At 41.0% G+C, this 18,440-nt stretch overlaps 2 protein-coding genes across 2 annotated transcripts in view; one reads left to right on the forward strand and one right to left on the reverse strand.

Moving 5' to 3' along the window:
- LOC143879886 (coniferyl alcohol acyltransferase-like) overlaps nucleotides 1-18,440 on the forward strand; it is a 30,648-nt gene extending 12,208 nt beyond the window's left edge. Inside the window, exons 2-3 of the mRNA XM_077382543.1 lie at nucleotides 16,711-17,131; nucleotides 17,791-18,440. Coding sequence (XP_077238658.1) covers nucleotides 16,711-17,131; nucleotides 17,791-18,314 — 945 coding nt within the window. The 3' untranslated portion in view covers nucleotides 18,315-18,440. The remainder of the gene's footprint in view (nucleotides 1-16,710; nucleotides 17,132-17,790) is intronic.
- On the reverse strand, nucleotides 3,641-9,513 carry LOC143879887 (uncharacterized). Its single transcript, XM_077382544.1, has 2 exons — nucleotides 9,294-9,513; nucleotides 3,641-6,030 (listed from the first exon to the last, which is right to left on the reverse strand). Exon 2 carries the CDS (start codon nucleotides 5,902-5,904, stop codon nucleotides 4,363-4,365), a length of 1,542 nt encoding a protein of 513 aa, XP_077238659.1. The 5' UTR covers nucleotides 5,905-6,030; nucleotides 9,294-9,513; the 3' UTR covers nucleotides 3,641-4,362.

An 18,440-nucleotide genomic window follows, 5' to 3' on the forward strand; every position in this document is an offset into this window, starting at 1 on the left:
ACGGGCTCAAGGAGGACGATACCATTCACAAATGGATTCGAGAAAAGAGGCACCATTCACAAACGGACTCAAGGATAAGACAAGACCATTCACAAATGGACTCGAGAAATGGGGCACCATTCACAAACGGGCTCAAGGAGAAGACGAGACCATTCACAAATGGACTCGAGAAATGAGGCACCGTTCACAAACGGGCTCAAGGAGAAGACGAGACCATTCACAAATGGATTCGAGAAATGAGGCACCGTTCACAAACGGGTTCAAGGAGAAGACGAGACCATTCACAAATGGACTCGAGAAATGAGGCACCTTTCACAAGAGGGCTCAAAGAGGACATGAGACCATTCACAAATGGACTCAGAAAATGAGACACCGTTCACAAACGGGTTCAAGGAGAAGACGAGACCATTCACCAATGGACTAGAGAAATGAGGCACCATTCACAAACGGGCTCAAGGAGGACATGAGACCATTCACAAATGGACTCAAAAAATGAGACACCGTTCACAAACGGGTTCAAGAAGAAGACGAGACCATTCACAAATGGACTCGAGAAATGAGGCGGCCCCCGTTCACAAACGGGCTCGAAGAATTTAGAGATTTTTTATGAACTTGAATTTGACGTAGGATTGGATTTTTTATTTTTTATTTAATTAAGGATTTGAATTTGATAATTTTTTTTATTTTTGGAAAATGAGGTACCGTCCGCAAACGGGCTCAAGGAGAAGATGAGACCATTCACAAATGGCCTCGAGAAAAGAGGCACCGTTCACAAACGGGCTCAAAGAGGACATGAGACCATTCACAAATGGACTCAGAGAATGAGAAACCTGTTCACAAACGGGTTCAAGGAGAAGACGAGACCATTCACAAATGGACTCGAGAAATGATGCACCTTTCACAAAAGGGCTCAAAGAGGACATGAGATTTTTCATGAACTTGAATTTGACGTAAGATTGGATTTGTTTGAATCGGGGATTGGATTTGATGAATTTTTTTTATTTTTGAGAAATGAGGTACCGTCCGCAAACGGGCTCAAGGAAAAGACGAGACCATTCACAAATGGCCTCGAGAAAAGAGGCACCGTTCACAAACGGGCTCAAAGACTTTAGAGGTTTTCATGAATTTGAATTCGACGTAGAATTGGATTTTTTTTTTAATTAAGGATTTGGATTTGATAAATTTTTTTATTTTTGGAAAATGAGGTACCGTCCGCAAACGGGCTCAAGGAGAAGATGAGACCATTCACAAATGGCCTCGAGAAAAGAGGCACCGTTCACAAACGGGCTCAAAGAGGACATGAGACCATTCACAAATGGACTCAGAGAATGAGAAACCTGTTCACAAACGGGTTCAGGGAGAAGACGAGACCATTCACAAATGGACTCGAGAAATGAGGCACCTTTCACAAAAGGGCTCAAAGAGGACATGAGATTTTTCATGAACTTGAATTTGACGTAAGATTGGATTTGTTTGAATCAGGGATTGGATTTGATGAATTTTTATTTTTGGGAAATGAGGTACCGTCAGCAAACGGGCTCAAGGAGAAGACGAGACCATTCACAAATGGCCTCGAGAAAAGAGGCACCGTTCACAAACGGGCTCGAAGAATTTAGAGGTTTTCATGAATTTGAATTTGACGTAGAATTGGATTTGATGAATTTTGGATTTTTTTTTTTTTTTTTTGAACTCAATGAAATCGGGGACATTATAGATCGCGCCCAGTAAAGACAGTGGAAACCAAGACTTTGACGAATGATGAGACGACCAACCTTATGAACGAAGAACCATTAGTAACAAGGATGGATTAGGAACACTTTTATGAAACTTCAACAAGATTTTTCTCAATGAGACTGTTGGTCGTGTCTTCTGGGGATTTTGATAACTGAAACCTTGAACAAGACATTTGAGATTGGTAATTTAGAACAATGGCTCTCTCGGATATAATCATGGAAAAGTGGGATTTGCCTCTTGACAGGTGTTTAGATAAACATTTCTTGACCAGGATAGTATTTAACAAACTGGAAGGAGATTCCGAATTTTAATGGTTCGTCTTTCTGAGAAATTGGCTCAACCACCATTGCATCTGGGGCTCTTCCAAGCTTAAGGTGCCTTCCTGGGGTATGATCTTTTTACGGAAGCTGGGCTTTCTGATGTTTCTACTTCTGAACTCTTCTGAGTTGATCTTCTTTGAAATGTAGCTGTTTGACTAGATTCTCGAACCCTTTCAGGTATAATTGCAGGGAGCTGCCTAGGCCGGGCCTCCTTCACCAAGACAGTTACATCATTTGGACATAGGAACGACGATTGACTCTTTCTAAAGAGAAAACTTAGATGAAAGGCACTACTCAAAGGATTGAGCAGCCCTGAAGGAGTGAACTTAGAATAACAAAGATTGACTGACTATACTGACAAACACAGTGATGCTTCTGACTTAGTTAACGTTTTATTTGGTAAATCTATCATTTCAAGGAATTTTTTTTTTTTTTTTTTTTTTTTTGAAATCGTAAACACTGGACTTCTTCCTCGAAACAGTAATGCCTCAAGAATTTAATTACGACCCCTAAGATTGCTTAGCTTCAATGCCCCCAGTTTTGAGGATATCACTTGAATTTGCTTGAACTTCAGTTGATCTTCAGTCTTGATACCGGCTGTTGCCTTCTTATACTGATTCTCTTACCGTGACCAAGTCATCTCTTCAGGGTTTTTAACTTGGCGGACCGCGCTAGCCTTAACTTTTGCCTGAACCACCTTTCTAGGTTTTCGATCCAGCAGGCTATCCCCTTAGCTTTTGCCTAAGCCGCCCTTTCGGGTTTTCAACTTAGCAGGGAAATGATCTTAAATTTTGCCTAGACCGCCCTTTCAGGTTTTCAGTCTAGCAGATCTTCAAACTCCATTTTTTTTTATTCAACATCATTTTTTTTTTTTGTTTCGGGACCTAGATCATTAGTTCTGAACACCGGAAGGACTTTATAGGTAGGATAGGGCTTTTCAAAGAATGGCTTAAGGTTCAACAAAGATTTCGACCGAACCTGTGAATAGGTTGCCTACATATCCCAAGGTAGGAATCAGGTCGTGTATAGTTCAGGGGGAATGCCCCTAGTTTGAAGATAAATTGTTCGAAAGTTTATTGATTTTTCTTTTTTTTTTTTCTTTCTGGAATAATTGACTTCTCTTCTTTAGGAACTTGTCCCCTTTTTTTTCTGAAAGGATTGAATTTCTTTTTTTTTTTGGATTGATTGAATTGCTTTTCTTTTTTGAATTGACCGAACTCAGTTTAACCGAGCTGCCTACGTACCCCAGTGTAGGGATCAGGTCTCGCGTAGTTCGGGGCGAATGCCCCTAGTTTGATGGGTTTTCAAGAAAATTTCATTTAGGCTCGAAGGGTTTGCAAACCAGTATTCTTTTGACGTTGGGTTCTGATTTTGGGATTTATTCAGCCAAAGGAGGCCTTCCGATGTTCAGATTGGGAATCGATCTAGGTTACTAGAGTCCCTCTGGTGCTGATTATTATTTTATTTTTTATTTTTTTTTTCTTCTTTTTTTTTTATGGAGTTTGACGGCATTTCCAGGTAAGAGATAATATATCTTCTTCTTTCAAGATTCTAATACGTGCTTTAGACTTTCATAGAGCGAAACTTGTTCTTTGACATCCTCCATCTATGGATTCGTACTCTTGATATCTGATGATCACTTTTCAATGCTTGCTCTTGAACTTCTTATCTTGAATTTGTTGGCTTTATGTTATGAATTTGATAACCAAGGTCATTGATTGAAAATATGAAAGTTGTTTCCACTCTATGCCCCTTGTATAGCATATATCTTCTCACTTTCTTCATTTTCTTTGAGCTTTCCATCCATGTCTTGCCCCTGGTATCGGTTGTAGCTTTTCTAGACAATCTTCTTATTCTTGAAATAATTTTATCAATTCTTCACACTCTTCAGAGGGTAATGTATTTTCAATCGGCATTCACTGAATCAAAGTTTCAGTGCCAATGTTTATCATTTCAATTTCATCTTTGAAAGGTTGGGATTGGCGCTCCTCCTCTTGTTCAAGTAATTGCTGACTCAAGTGGAGTTTCGTCAATTTTGTTCGCATTTGAGGAGGGAGCCTTACTTTAAGATCAGAAGCATACTTAAGAAACAGACACAAGTGAATTACATTAAGGATTTGGAACTGAAATTTTTATTTAAAGAAAAGCTATTACATTTGACGACCTATCCTGAACATGCTCAGGATTCACAACTCTAAAGAGAAACAGGAGATAACTTGCCTGGACTAGGCATTGACCTTGAACTGTAAGACCGGACTCAACAATTATACTGACCATGATGACTGACTCAACATAAAATAGTAAGTGACTAAAACTTTAACTGCTGCAACTGTTTGGCGTTGAAGGCTCGGCGAAGGCTGGCTCGTATCGGGATAGCAGCTACTAGAACATCTCCACTGTCTGCATCTTCCTCTTCTTCAAAAGGTTCCGACCCAGACGTTTCAAAGGTAGGTTCTAAGGCACAGATAAGAGTGAGAGGATCAAATTTTGGGTCCCCTATGGTTATAGCATTAACAGCAGCAGCAGGGTTTGCATGACCAGGTAATGAGTTATCAGGTTTTGGCTCGAACACAAGATCTTTGTTGTCGAGCAACCTCTGGATCCTGAATTTTAGGGCAATGCAATTATCAGTGAGATGGCCGGAATTTCTATGGTATTCGCAGTGTTGATCTGTTCGCCAATTTGCTGGTAAAGGATTGGGAAGAGCCCTAATGTCGGGCAGGATTATGCGACCTGAGGCTAGATACTCCTTGAGTATCTCAGATGGTGGAAGAGGGAGAGGGGTAAATTTTGTCTGGGCCTGTGGTCGAGGTGCGACAGCAGGTTGGGTATAGTCCATCACCATGGGGTTCTGAGATTTGGAAGGCTGAGGATTGGAGCGGGAAAGGTTATTAATTTCAGCTGATGGAGACTTCCTGAATTCTCTGGTATTCGGGTTACTTCGGTTGAATACACCTTGAGCCATAGCCTCCTCTATTTGGATGCCTGCCACGATAAAGTGTTTGAAGTCCGGATAATACTGCAACGACATGTGATATTGGAGTTGGGGGGAAATATTTTTCATGATTATCTGGACCTGTTCTTCCTCAGACGGGCGCTCCATCATCTGAGCTGCTACTCTCCTCCATCTTTTCACAAAAATCAGAAAGGATTCCCTCGAGTCTTGCTTTGTTCTCTCTAAATCCTTTCTGGTGATTTCTGTCCCATCATCATATTTGAACTGCCTGATGAATTGCTCGCCGATATCCTTCCATGTCCTGTAACGAGTCTTGTCCAAGACCATGAACCATCTCCTAGCAACCTTGGTTAAGGAAACTGGGAACAATTGAGCCATTTGCTCAGGAGATAAGCCCTGAGGCTGACACATAATGGTGAACATTTGCAAATGTGTGATTGGACAACCCACACCATCATATTTGTCGAAATCGGGCATTTGAAAATTGGCAGGAAGGCGGATTTCGGGAAATAGAGTAAGATCACTGGGATTGAAACCACCCTGGTCTTGAAACTGAATGTCTTGAACTTTCCTGGTAAGAGTCTCTAATTTCTCCATAACAGACTTATCAACCATGAACTGAGAAGGCCTACTGCGATTCTCGCTATATTGCTCTTTTTCCAAATCTTCTTCGGTTTTATCATGGATATTGATGAACACTGGATGGGCAGGTGCTATTGAAGTAGCTGCTTGGTGCATAGGCCCTTTATCCTTGGACAACGATGGTCCCAACTTTTCAGAAAGCTGAGCCTTGATAACTTGGTTTTCTTCTTTGAGTTCTTGAAGCTGCTGGAGAATTAAGGTAAGAGTATCGGTAATTGCAGCAGGTGGAAGGCCATCTTGGTTATCTGCCATTGGTGAGGATGAGAAAGAAGGAGACGCTGGGGTTCTCAGAGAGGATGGTAGAGAGACAGAATTCCTCTCCAATCGTGAAGATACCCGAACCCAAGGAGCAGTGGGGTTAGCTATTGTGCCAACTTCCTGTGATGGAAATAATGAACACGAGGTGTATGAGCTTGACATTCATGGAGTGTTCATTCTCAATGACTAAAACAAAGATTACTCATTTAAGCAAGTAATTGGGACAATAGAGTGAATCCCAAAAGACCAAGATATGACAATGATAATAAAATCGTATAAGGAAATGCCCCTAGTTCATGGATCATGAGAGTGAACTCTGAAGGACTTATCAAAATATTCTCGAAGAAGGTTATCCTTAGAGTAAGAAAGACTAAGAGTACAAGCAAGATTGGATCATCTGGACCAGGCATGATCAGATCATGAGATTGCATAATCGAAAGATTGTGAGATTGTGCTCCTGCCAGTTAGGGGATGGCATGAAGATACGATCGAATCGTATGGCAGAAGAATGAAAGACGCACGATCAAGAGATTAGATGAGATAGCATAGGATTGCTTTCAACGGATAGATCATGAATGACTAATCCTATGAGATCTTTGGAAATGATGGGATTTATATCCTAACCCAAAGGGAAAATTTTTTTTTTTTTTTTTTTCACATTTTATCAGTGTTACCTGAAGGCATCAACCCTAATCCTAATCTATCGGAGTGGAGAGAGAATCTCGACTTATGACTTTGTTCGTGTATCTAAGGACCGATCGTGACCATTGGAAGATGGACCACGGCCTAATCTAGACACCAATGGGTAGGATATCCTAAACTAGGCTCACACACGTGATGCACATGTGTTCGTATACTACATGCATGTGTGGGTTAATCTAGGGGTAAGGCCAAGAGTTCCCTTAGCGCGAATCCCTGTTCGATATATTGTACCAGTGTCCGGCGTATCAGTACGTGAACAAGAGATCCGTTTACGTACCATAAAGGTACTAGGCTAAGGGTGGAATGCTTCTCTAGCACAGAGGCACCAGGTGATGAAATCCCAGTCAACCATGCTAGATAACACTCCGGGTTCCTAAAATAGGATGTGTGTGCACGTGAGATGCAAGGGTTTAGATGCAAGTGATGTAAGTGTATGCAATATGTTTGCGCAATCTACGATGCCTTCAGGTTTTGTTAGATTAAGTTCAAGTAAAATGTGATGAGAAAATAAAACAAGACAAAGTAATCTATCAAGTATAGAGTTTTTATGAGCCAGTTAAATTAAATTCAAATGAATTATCTTTTGAAATTTTAATGAAGTTAGGTGATCCCCAGCAGAGTCGCCAAACTGTGGTACCCGATCCCGCGAGAGGGGTGGGGCGCGAGCCGCCGCGCTCTCTCTCTTGGTCTCTCGTATCCACGCGATTGGCGTGTGCATTTTAATATTGATTGTAATTCGTCTTTCCTGTGAACTTGGGATCACTAAGGCAATCTGAATTCCACACGAAAGAGACTGACAGAGTCGCCACCTAGATATGGGATCTAGGACCCATAATTAACCAGAAATCTAGACTCGCTACCTGGTTACGAGAATGGAAGGTATGGGGAGTTATCCACCACATGCACCATTCCTGCCCGATAATCGGTCTTCGATTCCAAAAGCTAACTCTTTTAAATTTATTTTAAATGGCTCATTCAACTCTATGTTAAAGTGCGAACTAAGTGACATGCATCCTAACATCTAATTTCAATGTGAATCCTAAATGTGTATCTTGATTTATTAATTTGTCTGGATTCAATCGAAGTGAAAGTTCTCATAAAATTCTAATTTCATGGAAAGTCCTAAGTGATTTGATTAAGCATTTACAAGAAAATTAATATACAAAACACCACAATTTGTTGTGGTGCCGACTCGCGGGTGGTATGCCGTCAGACATCCAAACTGCCTACGTACCCAAGCCTCACTGGGATCAGAGTCGACGTAGTTCGGTGCACCTAAGCTAAGCTACATATGCCTAACTCAACTAGGACACCGATCTAGACGGGATTGACTGTTTCAACAGTTTTAAGAGAAGTTATTTAATTCAAGTTGAGGATTTTATTATCTTAGGATTTCATCGAAGATGCTATATGATCCTATCTAAATGCAAGTTGTCCCTTAGACTAATGCAGGTTAGCCTACATCCTAGTTTACTAGGCTTGTCCTAGGGAAAAACTGGATGACTAGTGTAACTTGACCTATGGCACGGTTGCTATACATAGCAAGCGTCCGTGATGAGGCTGGACTCCTAACTCTAGGACTCCCTAAAACTTAGGACACAACACGACACGACACCATTGTTCCTAAATTGGGCTCTAAGGGTTCTTACGACGGAAACCATAATCCAATGGTTCCGAGAGACACGAGATGAATCGAGATGATGAATAGTGTGAGGGAATGGGAAAGATAGAGAAAGGTGCGACTGAACTTGGGAGTGCCAAATTGCCTACGTACCCCGTGATGGGGATCAAGCCACACGTAGTTCCACTGGCGAGGTTGCTTGGATTTTGGAAGACAGAATTGGTATTTGTATCTGGAATCGGGTTTGCATTTGAGCATTGGACTTGAGATTCAGAAACATTGATCTAGCAATGAGATTTTGGAATTGGGAATTTGCATCAAAGAATTGAGCATATAGGAATCATCAAGGGTTTGAATTTTCGGAATTCAAAGTGGGCGGGCTTATGAGATTTGGCCAAATGGATTCAGACATGCGACTCGGATTGTGTTGGGATATGACTTGGTTGGATTGGGTTAATGGTTAGGGTCAAGTGAGTCAGGTCTAAGTTAGGAGCAAACCCGAGACTAGCCATGGTCTAACTAGGAGGAAGCAGGGTACAAACCAGGGTGCGGACCAGGGTGCACCAGGGTGCGAACCAGCAGGGAACCAGGGTGCGAACCAGCAGGGGAACCAGGGTGCAACCAGCAACGAACCTGGGTGCAACCAGGGTCTAACCAGAGTGCGAACCAGCAGGGAACCAGGGTGCGAACCAATATCGAACCAGGGTGCGAACCAGTAGGGAACCAGGGTGCAACCAGCAGGGAACCAGGGTGCAACCAGTAGGGAACCAGGGTGCAACCAGCAGGGAAGCAGGGTGCGAACCAGTAGGGAACCAGGGTGCGAACAGTAGGGAACCAGGGTGCAACCAGCAGGGAACCAGGGTGCGAATCAGTAGGGAACCAGGGTGCAACCAGCATCGAACCTGGGTGCAACCAGCAGCGAACCTTGGTGCAACCAGGGTCTAACCAGAGGCTAACCAGGGGGAAAATAGACCCTACATGCTTCCTAACATGGTTTTTCTTTTAAAGTAAAAGATATGTATGAAAACAGACCCTACATAGAATTGAAATAAATGCCTACCTCTTTGGAAACCCACTTTGTGTTTGATTTTTCTTTGATGTTAATTCTTTGAAGATGATTCCTTGCTTGATAATGACTGCTTTTGATATATATCACCCAACGTATAAAATCACCCGATCCGGCAAGGATGGCCGAACCCTTGAAGAGATGAGGGAGAGGGATGAATTTTCTAAGAGAGGGGTTCTTTTTCTTCTTCTCTTGGATGGTGGGATGAGAGGGTATTTATAGGAGAATGGGATAGGAGGTTAGGTGAGGTTAGGTGGTTTTGGATGGTTAGGATGAGAGGATGAGGTTAGGTAAGGTTAGGTGGGGTTAGGTAAGGTTAGGTGATGTTAGGTGAGGTTAGGTGAGGTTTGGATGGTTAGGATGAGAGGAGAGGTTAGGTGAGGTTAGGTGAGGTTTGGATGGTTAGGATGAGAGGAGAGGTTAGGTGGTTTTGGATGGTTAGACCCAGGTCAAGATCTGCCATTGATCTAACGATTTATGGAAATCGGGTCTCGGAATGGAATCAGGGTCCGGGCTATGAAGTGACCCTAGCTTATTTTGTCCCGATTGATGATCCGTAAAGTCAGATCAAGATATTAATGACCTAAAACATATAAATCAATGATAGAGGGGGTTCTCACATGGATTTAACACACTAATTTATTTGTTGATTAAAACAAAACAAAATGGGGTGTCTACAGTAACTAGGCTGTGTTTCCTAAGGAAAACAAAGGGCGGACTAGCGTATCCTACTCTAGTCATCACTCGGCGATGTAGATCGCCGACTGACCGGACGGAGGCGCTCCTATAACTCTAGGACAGACCCCTAACTCTAAAACAAACACACAACAAGCAAACAATCAAATAACCTATCAAAAGACACAATCTAACTCTAAAACTCTCTATCTAGGAGAAACTCCTAACTCTAGAGGAAGACCTTTTGAAAATGAAATTTTAAAGGTTGCTTACGAAAAAAAAAATTTAAAATGCTATTTACAAAAAGTTTGGCTGGACTTGGGATATGGATCCCAAGCTGCACTACGTACCTCGTGAGAGAGGATCAAGCCAACGTAGTTCGAAACGAACTCTCCTAATTACTACTTCTAAAACACTCAACACTTTAAAAGATTTGAGGCTTTTGATATTTTTTTTAATGTTTTTGATGTTTTAAATTTCTAATGTTTTTGAGTTTTATATGTTTTAAAATGTTTTTGAATTTTAAGGTATTTCAATATTTTTGGATTTTTAAATGTTTTAACATGTTTTTGGATTTTAAATTTCTGATTTCACCCTTTTGGTCAAAGACCGGAGGGAACATACAAAGCAAAACCCTAGGGCAAACAGGGGAAACCCCTAAACCCGGCAAACTAATGTCAAAGACAAAGAAAAGACCTAAAATCACAAACAAGTAAAGCTCTAATGAGACTATGCTAGTCTCTAGCACAAAGAGTGACAACAACACTAAGGAGAAACTCCTAAAAACAACTAAAGGAAAGGGAGAAATGAGTCAAAGACTCTCTAATACCGCTCCTAAAAGGACAAATGAGTCAAGGACTCTCTAATAACACCGTCCAAAGGACGAGCGAGCCACAGACTCTCTAATAAAAGAACACTAAAGAAGACAAATGAGCCAAAGGCTCTCTAATACTACAACTTAAAAGAGGAATGAGTCAAAGGCTCTCTAAAAGGAGCCGCTCTAATATAAGGCTGGGTAAGCCTTCTAAAAAAGGAAACCTTCTAAATGAGACTAGGCTTGTCTCCAAATAGAGGCTCTACAAATGAGGCAAAGCCTGCCTCCTATGGACAAACTCTCTACCAAACTAAAAAAAACTCTCAGAAGGGAGGCTCTAAATAACAAGGCTTGTCTCCGAAGGAGAAACATCTTAATGAGACAAAGAATGTCTCCTAGTGCAACTCATTATTGAGACCACAGTGATCTCCTAAACAAAAGGTTCCTCTATCTAAAAGATATCTAAAAGACTTAGAAAGTCTCCTAAATATTGAATGATCTATCACTGGGCAAAATGATCACCGAAGGATTGATGAACCTGTAGCAGATTTGAGGTAGTATACGAGATTCCAATGGTGGTTTCAATGCAGTTCTTTAGTGCATCTCATATCACGGTTCAATAATGCATAGTTGAAACTACACCCACTTCTCACTAAAACAAGGAAACTAATGCATTCCAAATTGAAGGCAACAAAAAGAAGAATTCAAGATGGTTGGCTTCAATGTAAGCGAATTCCCGTCATAGAATTAACCACATTAGCAGCATTGTGACACAAAGCTAACTGGATCCCAAGAGCTCAGAATTCAAATATGGTTCTTGAATGATCAGGATTCGATTTGATGGCTTAAACTAGGCATCTAGCCTGTGAGAAAACGTGTCAACAAATCAGCAATCTCATATGTATGTAGCTAGAATACTTGTGCCTGAACTTGTCTCCACAGTTAAGAATGTAGCCCTGGTAGAAAATTGGCAACCTAACTTCAATTATGGTAAGCTAGGAGGCTGCTCTGGTTAATGGGTAGTACCGATCTATTTAAAGATGATGAGCTTAAAGCTTAATGAATATAAGGGTGTCAGAAAGAAGCAGCTCCGTTGTCTCTTCTTGGGACACTAAATCTGTAAACTGGAGCCCTAACAGGGTTGACTTATCAGGAGCTAACTCACTGATGGAACTTTTTGCCCAACAATATGCTTCCCAGGCTCATAATACTAAGCGCCTGGTGAGAGATTCACCATGCTGCTGTTAGAAGTAGAAGCTAGAAAGGACAAGGCAACCTTTATGTTGCTCAAGCCCAAAAACAAACACCTGGGCTGCATTTCAACTATAACATACAAATTTCATCACTTATTTCACCCTTGAACAAATTAAGTAAACTTGAAAGAAACTATTCACTAGCTTTGAAGGATCATTTCCAAGAAACAATTTGTGGTTGCAGGAAAAAATTAGAGTCAAGCTACCATGAGAACCTCCATTTTCAGCAACATGCTTAAACAACCAATGAAAAGATCATAGATATCTCGGTGTCTTTAGGAATACTCATATGAAAACCCTTTCAAGCTCAACTCTTTACTGGAACATTAGATCCAAATGAAGAACCTCGACAATTAAACTAGGTTTAAAGTGAGGATTCCTTTTGTAGCTAATTCTTCGAATAGCTTGCATGCACAGATGGAGGCTAATATCAGAACGGTTCATGACCATTTCAGGAACCGAAATCCACAACCAAATTATCAAAAGCCTCCAACAATGCTTTAAAACAATTAGATCCCTGGAGAGCAATGACTCTCAGTTTGATCTGATGCTGAATTTCTCGGATCCAACTCTTCCTAATAACAATTTACAGCACAAAGGTTTCATAGAGCAGAACTGAGATAAGATCTTTTAATTTTATTTCCAAGATCCGCAAGAATTAAGAAATTTTGCAAACCTAGTTTTGAAACCAAATTGATGTAGAACATCATTTCAAAGCACTAGTCATGTGACCAGAGAATAAAATCATACTCAAAACCCCAAGGAACCTATTATTAAGATCTGATTCAAGAGAAATTGAATAAGAAAATGATAAGACTATTACCTTTTTGCTGATTTTCTTCACCTTCTCCTTAGAAATTGGTGACTATTCCTGCTAATGAAGCTACTACTTCTATCTTTGCCCTTCCAGAAATCAGATACTGGTCGGTAGAAGGAGATGCCGAGAATGGGTTTTGGGGGAAGAAAACGATGGTGGAAGTGGGTTTGGGTGGTAGTGGAGGAGCTTTGGTGGCTGAGATGGATGAGAGAGTAGCTAGTGGTGGTGGAGATAGGATCGGGTGGTGGGATTGGATCGGAGGTAGCAGCAGATCTTAGGAAAAAATGAAAGGGGTTTGGGGTTTTGGGGTTTTGGGGTTTTGCAGAGAAGAAGAAGAGGGTGGGGTTGCTGGTGGTCAGAGGTGGTGGTAGGTTTGGGGAAGAAGAAATCAGACATGGATGTGGGTTTTGGAGGTTGTAGAGATGGACGGTCGGAAATGGGGAGGTGATGGCGGCTGACGAGGTTGGATCGGAGAAGATGATGGCCGACGAGGTTGGATCGGAGAAGATGATGGCCGGAGGAGAGCGAAGAAGAAAGAAAAATGGTCGAGCCTCTCTCTCTCCCTCTGTGATTTTTCTCTGCTAATGGGGTTTTTCTCCTCCTCTCTGCTTGTGCCTTCTGAAAAGAAGATGGAAAAACCCCTTAATTTATGAAAATCTCAGATCCAGATCTGAGATTTCTCCTTCTTCTACTCCCTCTCTCTGAAAATCTTAGCGAAAAAAAAATGAGAACCCCCTCGTTTCTCATTGATTTTTGGTTTTTTTTTTAAAAAAAAAAATCAATCACTGATATCGGCACTACCCTAGTGATGGGCGCACAAAAATGATAATGCGCACGAATCGGCCGCGACAAAAACGGGCTATTTCAACGCCCATTTTGTAACAAAATGATATATTTGCTTCTTTTTCCCACAGACAACCCCCGACTTGACTAATCCATCCCCCTTCCGGATTCGCATTGCACTTACTCTCTTGGCTCGTTCACTGAGCAAACGCGCTCGGATCTCAACGAAATTTTACGGAGACCCACGGGAGACCTTAAGCTACCCTAGGGTTCAATTTGGGATCCCAACTCACTAATTTGACAAGGTTTCACACAAACACTACGAATTTGGGCCCGATCAAAATGGGGTGTCTACACATCAAAATTCATCAACGTACAAGGAATACATACATGAATTTGAAAACAATTAAATCATAAACATGGTGCACATACAACCATAGATAAGAACTTCATCCATTCACTAATAAGAACTATCATGTACTTAAACCTGTACCGCTTATTAATTGATAGTAGTATGACATACAAAATTTGAAATAATTTCTCTACAAAGCTCTACATCCCTATGATCCAACATTATAGTAAAGGATTTTTTTGGGCTGTTAGCTTATTTGATGGTTTTAGATCAAGCACACAAATCAATAAATCATGAAAATGAACTTCAAATGTATCATGATCAAGTATACGTTAACATCCTACTACTAGGGATGGGAAATGGGGAAGTAAGAAAAGTGAGAGTGAACAAGAAACAGACATGGGAGTGGTGTCATGCCTAATTGTAAGGGTGTCTATACCAGTCCTTGAGAATATGTAATTATATTGCTTTCCCATGTTGGTTGTTGTGAACAGAAAATCAAATCCATTTTTGACTTCATAATGCAAAGCAGTTGCTCCAAAATAAGGACCCCATCCTCCATGCAAAAGCAGTTGTTCCAATGCCATGTTGGATGCAACCAAAATAGATACTCAAGTTTAAAGGGGACTGTACATGAACTCCAACATAATCAATTTGGATCCACTGTTCAATGAAGAAAACCACCTCCTCTGTTTGTCCAAACCGGCTGGTTTGGCAATCCAAGCATTAATTGATCCGGATATGCATGCTCCCAAAGTTGACATTGAGCATGCCTCACCCAACGGATACAAGCAGATTCTTTTGACTAATATCTCATCCTTAAATGCTGAGGAGAATATTATAGTAAAGGCAGCACGAAATCTACAATTGCCATGATTTGTCCTACTGATTTGGAAAGTGTTAAATGTAATATACCCTTAGAGGACTACCCATAATCAATCAAAGGGGAGCATAGTTACAAGGTGAAAGTAGTTATCACGATATGCACCGCACCTTTATATTACTGACATATTGTTGATAACTCAATTTATTACCATATAACGTGTTACCATATATTGTCTTTTATTATTTAAACAGATGGGGTTCCCAAAAGGCTCTCATAAGCCAATTAAAAAAGAAAAGACCAACATTTATTAAAACATGGTACTGTGGTGGTGTCAATATCATAATTATCATTAGCCCAAAAAATTCCTCATGAGTTTTTAGCAACCAACTAATGGAATTTGAAATTAACAAATTTTAAATCTACAAAACCATATATTTTGTTTTCCTTGTGTTTCATTTTTGTTTTCATTGCTGTTTGTCTATCGTCTCTGAAACATTTCTAATGCGTTTCCTAAGATGTTTCTCAATGCATTTCTTATATAATTTTATATCGTTTTCAAGTTTCATGTTTTCCCTCTATTGTTTCCCAATGTTTCTTATTTCCGTTTCACATTTTGCTTATGGACTTCGTTTTCCACACTGGTAACTATGATCCTAAAGGGGTGTTTGGATACGCAGATTTTAGAATCTGGGTTTTTAGTTTCAAAACAGTGTAAAAGAGGGTTCATGATCAAGCTGTTGTATGTTGTCCTGGTAGCATTTCTTGGATTTTAATCGAGAAAATCAGGTTTTAAAATCTCCTGTATCCTAGGATTTCTAAAACCTGGAAATATAGGAGGATCTGCTACTCTCTTGCTGAAGGGAAGAAGGGCGAGAAGTCAAAAATGAGTCAAAAACGACGGCTGGTCCGCTACTTCTCTTGTCTCTTAGCTACAATTTTGAAGAAATCTCGGATTCTAAAATCCGCATATCCAAACGGCCCCTAAGCCATGCTTACGTTGTACACAATTAGCACTTAGGTGTAGGAGAGGGAAGAGTGAAGAAATTCCAAAGAGAGAAGACTAGTCATGAAAACAATAGCTGGAAAAATAATATATTATTTGTCGTTTTGAGTAGAGCTTTTTAAATGTTACCTCTTGAATAGACATAAATAAATAAAATATGAAGGTTGTTTTCGTACATTGGCACCCTCTATTCCAATGTAGGACGCTCCATAAGATTTTGTGACTACACCCGAGTCAACATTCAAAATAATTTCGGATCTTAGGATATGTCCAATAGACATGTTTGGATCCAACTGTTGTGCCCTAAACATTCAAATCCTTTGGAACCATCAGATTGGCTCGGTCCATTGACACCCCTACTCTTGTTGGACGACATATTAGCCAAGCTGGAAGACTATAGTAGGTGTTGGTTGCAACTTGTCGTGGGTGATTTAGTCAACCGATAAATAAGGTAACAAAACTTGGCTCAGGTCGGGGTCTGAGGAACTTTCCTCAGACCCCTTGCTAATAGTCTAATAGCAAGGGGTGTGGAAATATCCTGAAGATAAAAATTAAGCATGGAATTGATATTTCCACACCCCACACTCTTTGCTATTATTGGGGGTCTGAGGAATGTTCCTCCAACCCCTGACCTGAGCCAAGTTTTGATCTTATTTCTGTCACTTTAGTCATACTTATTTGAAGTATTTTTCTTATCCTTGATCCTCATAAAATATGCGTGGAAAGTCCTTGAATGGGTGTCAATGAACATTAAATGCACTTTGACGACTTTCCACCAATGGGGACACCCTTTCATCCTATTTTTGCAAGGGCGCCCTTCAGTCTAGCATTCCTCTTTTATATTTCTTCTTCTTCTTTTTAGAATTTTTTTCCTAATGGTTTTGACAGGCAACGGAGCTCAAGTGTGGGGCTGCCATAATTGCATGCACATTTGACCACCGGATTGCTGATGCCTACTCAATGAACATGTTTTTGGTAACATGGGCCGAGATGGCCCAATCGAAGCCCATCTCTATCTATCCATTTTTACAACTGTCATTGCTCAATCCGCGTCCTCAGGGATCCTACGACTCATCCATCAACAACATGTACATCCCAATTTCGTCAATGCCACCTCCATCAGATCCCGTGCCAGGAGCCGATCATTTCATAAGCCGAATTTACTCCGTGGCCGCAGAAGACATCGATTGGCTTCAAGCCCAAGCGAGCATTGGAGGGACTAGAAGAAGCAAGCTCGAATCTCTCAGCGCATTTCTATGGCAAATAGTTGCAAAGAGTGAGAAGGATGGAACGAAGAGAATCAAGATGGGTACTGTAAAACAACCAATTATTCTAAAAGCTGAAACCATTAGAGTTTGGGTGATTTAATCAATCATTTGAGAAATTATATGGTGGCCGCTCTTTACATATAAAGGGTGGAGAGAGAAAAAAAAATCAACCATGTTGACTTTTGATAAAGGTAAAAGCCAAAAAAAGAAGTTTGACTTGGATCAAAAATCAAGAGGAGGGTTTTTTCTCTCTCTGCCCTTGCTGTTTGACAGTCGGCCACCATATAAAAACTCTAATCATTTATACTTAAACACACCCCCTCACGTGTGGCCCTTTCTTTTTCTTTTTCTTTTTTTTTTTTAGGGGGGGCTTGGTTGAACTCGTGGCACATGTGGCCCCTCTTTTGGGTTGGCCATACATGTGAATTTCTATTATCAATGAGTAACTGGGTTTAGAAACCAGGACTTGCTGCGAGGCAATAGCTCCAATACCATGTGAAACTATCAATTACTCCAAAAGCTTAAGGGCCTGTTCATTTCAGATTGTGACAACCGATTGTGAGCCCAAAACCTATTATGGGAAGCAAAATTACATTTAAATTTGAGTCCGCTAATAGGTTTGGGGCTAACAATTGGTTGTCACAAGAACAGGGCCTAAGCTGTGAGAGTTGGTGTTATTTAATCGTTTATACTTTAACAGGTATTGTCGTTGATGGACGGACTAGATTGAGTGCTGAGTATGGAGAATCCATGTTTAATTATTTTGGGAACGTGCTTTCAATTCCTTTCGGGGATGAGAGTGTAGAGGAGCTAACGAGAAAGCCCTTGAATTGGGTGGCCGGTGCTGTTCATGAGTATGTGAAGGGTGCAGCTACTAAGGAGCATTTCTTGGGGTTGATCGATTGGGTGGAGGTGCATCGGCCGGAGCTGGGGGTGACAAAGATTTATGTAAAGGGTAGGGAAGATGGGGCGGCATTTGTGATGTCGTCAGGGCAGCGGTTTCCGGTGAAGGAGGTAGATTTCGGATGGGGGAGGCCAGTGTTTGGGTCATACCATTTTCCTTGGGGGGGTGAGTCCGGGTACGTAATGCCTATGCCGAGTACGAGCAGAGAGGGGGACTGGGTTATTTACATGCACTTGATGAAGAGTCAATTGGATTGTTTGGAGGTAAACGCCGGCCATATCTTTCGGCCGTTGACTGCTGACTATCTTGGCTTAGCTTAGGCCTTAGGGTGGTGGCTGCGAGGAAAACCTACAAGAGAACTTAGGGTGTTCTCCTTTACTTTTGTCCCTTTTGAAATTATGTGGCTGTATGGATCGATTTCATCTTTTCAACTTGATTTTTTTTTT

Source organism: Tasmannia lanceolata, unplaced genomic scaffold (genome assembly GCF_043159265.1).
Source record: "Tasmannia lanceolata isolate RefF3 unplaced genomic scaffold, GAP_Taslan_0.1 ptg000006l, whole genome shotgun sequence".
NCBI lineage: Eukaryota > Viridiplantae > Streptophyta > Magnoliopsida > Canellales > Winteraceae > Tasmannia > Tasmannia lanceolata.

Excerpts from the sequence above, each read along its gene's own strand:
- LOC143879887 (XM_077382544.1), bottom strand. The coding sequence starts at position 5,904 with ATGGCAGATAACCAAGATGGCCTTCCACCTGCTGCAATTACCGATACT.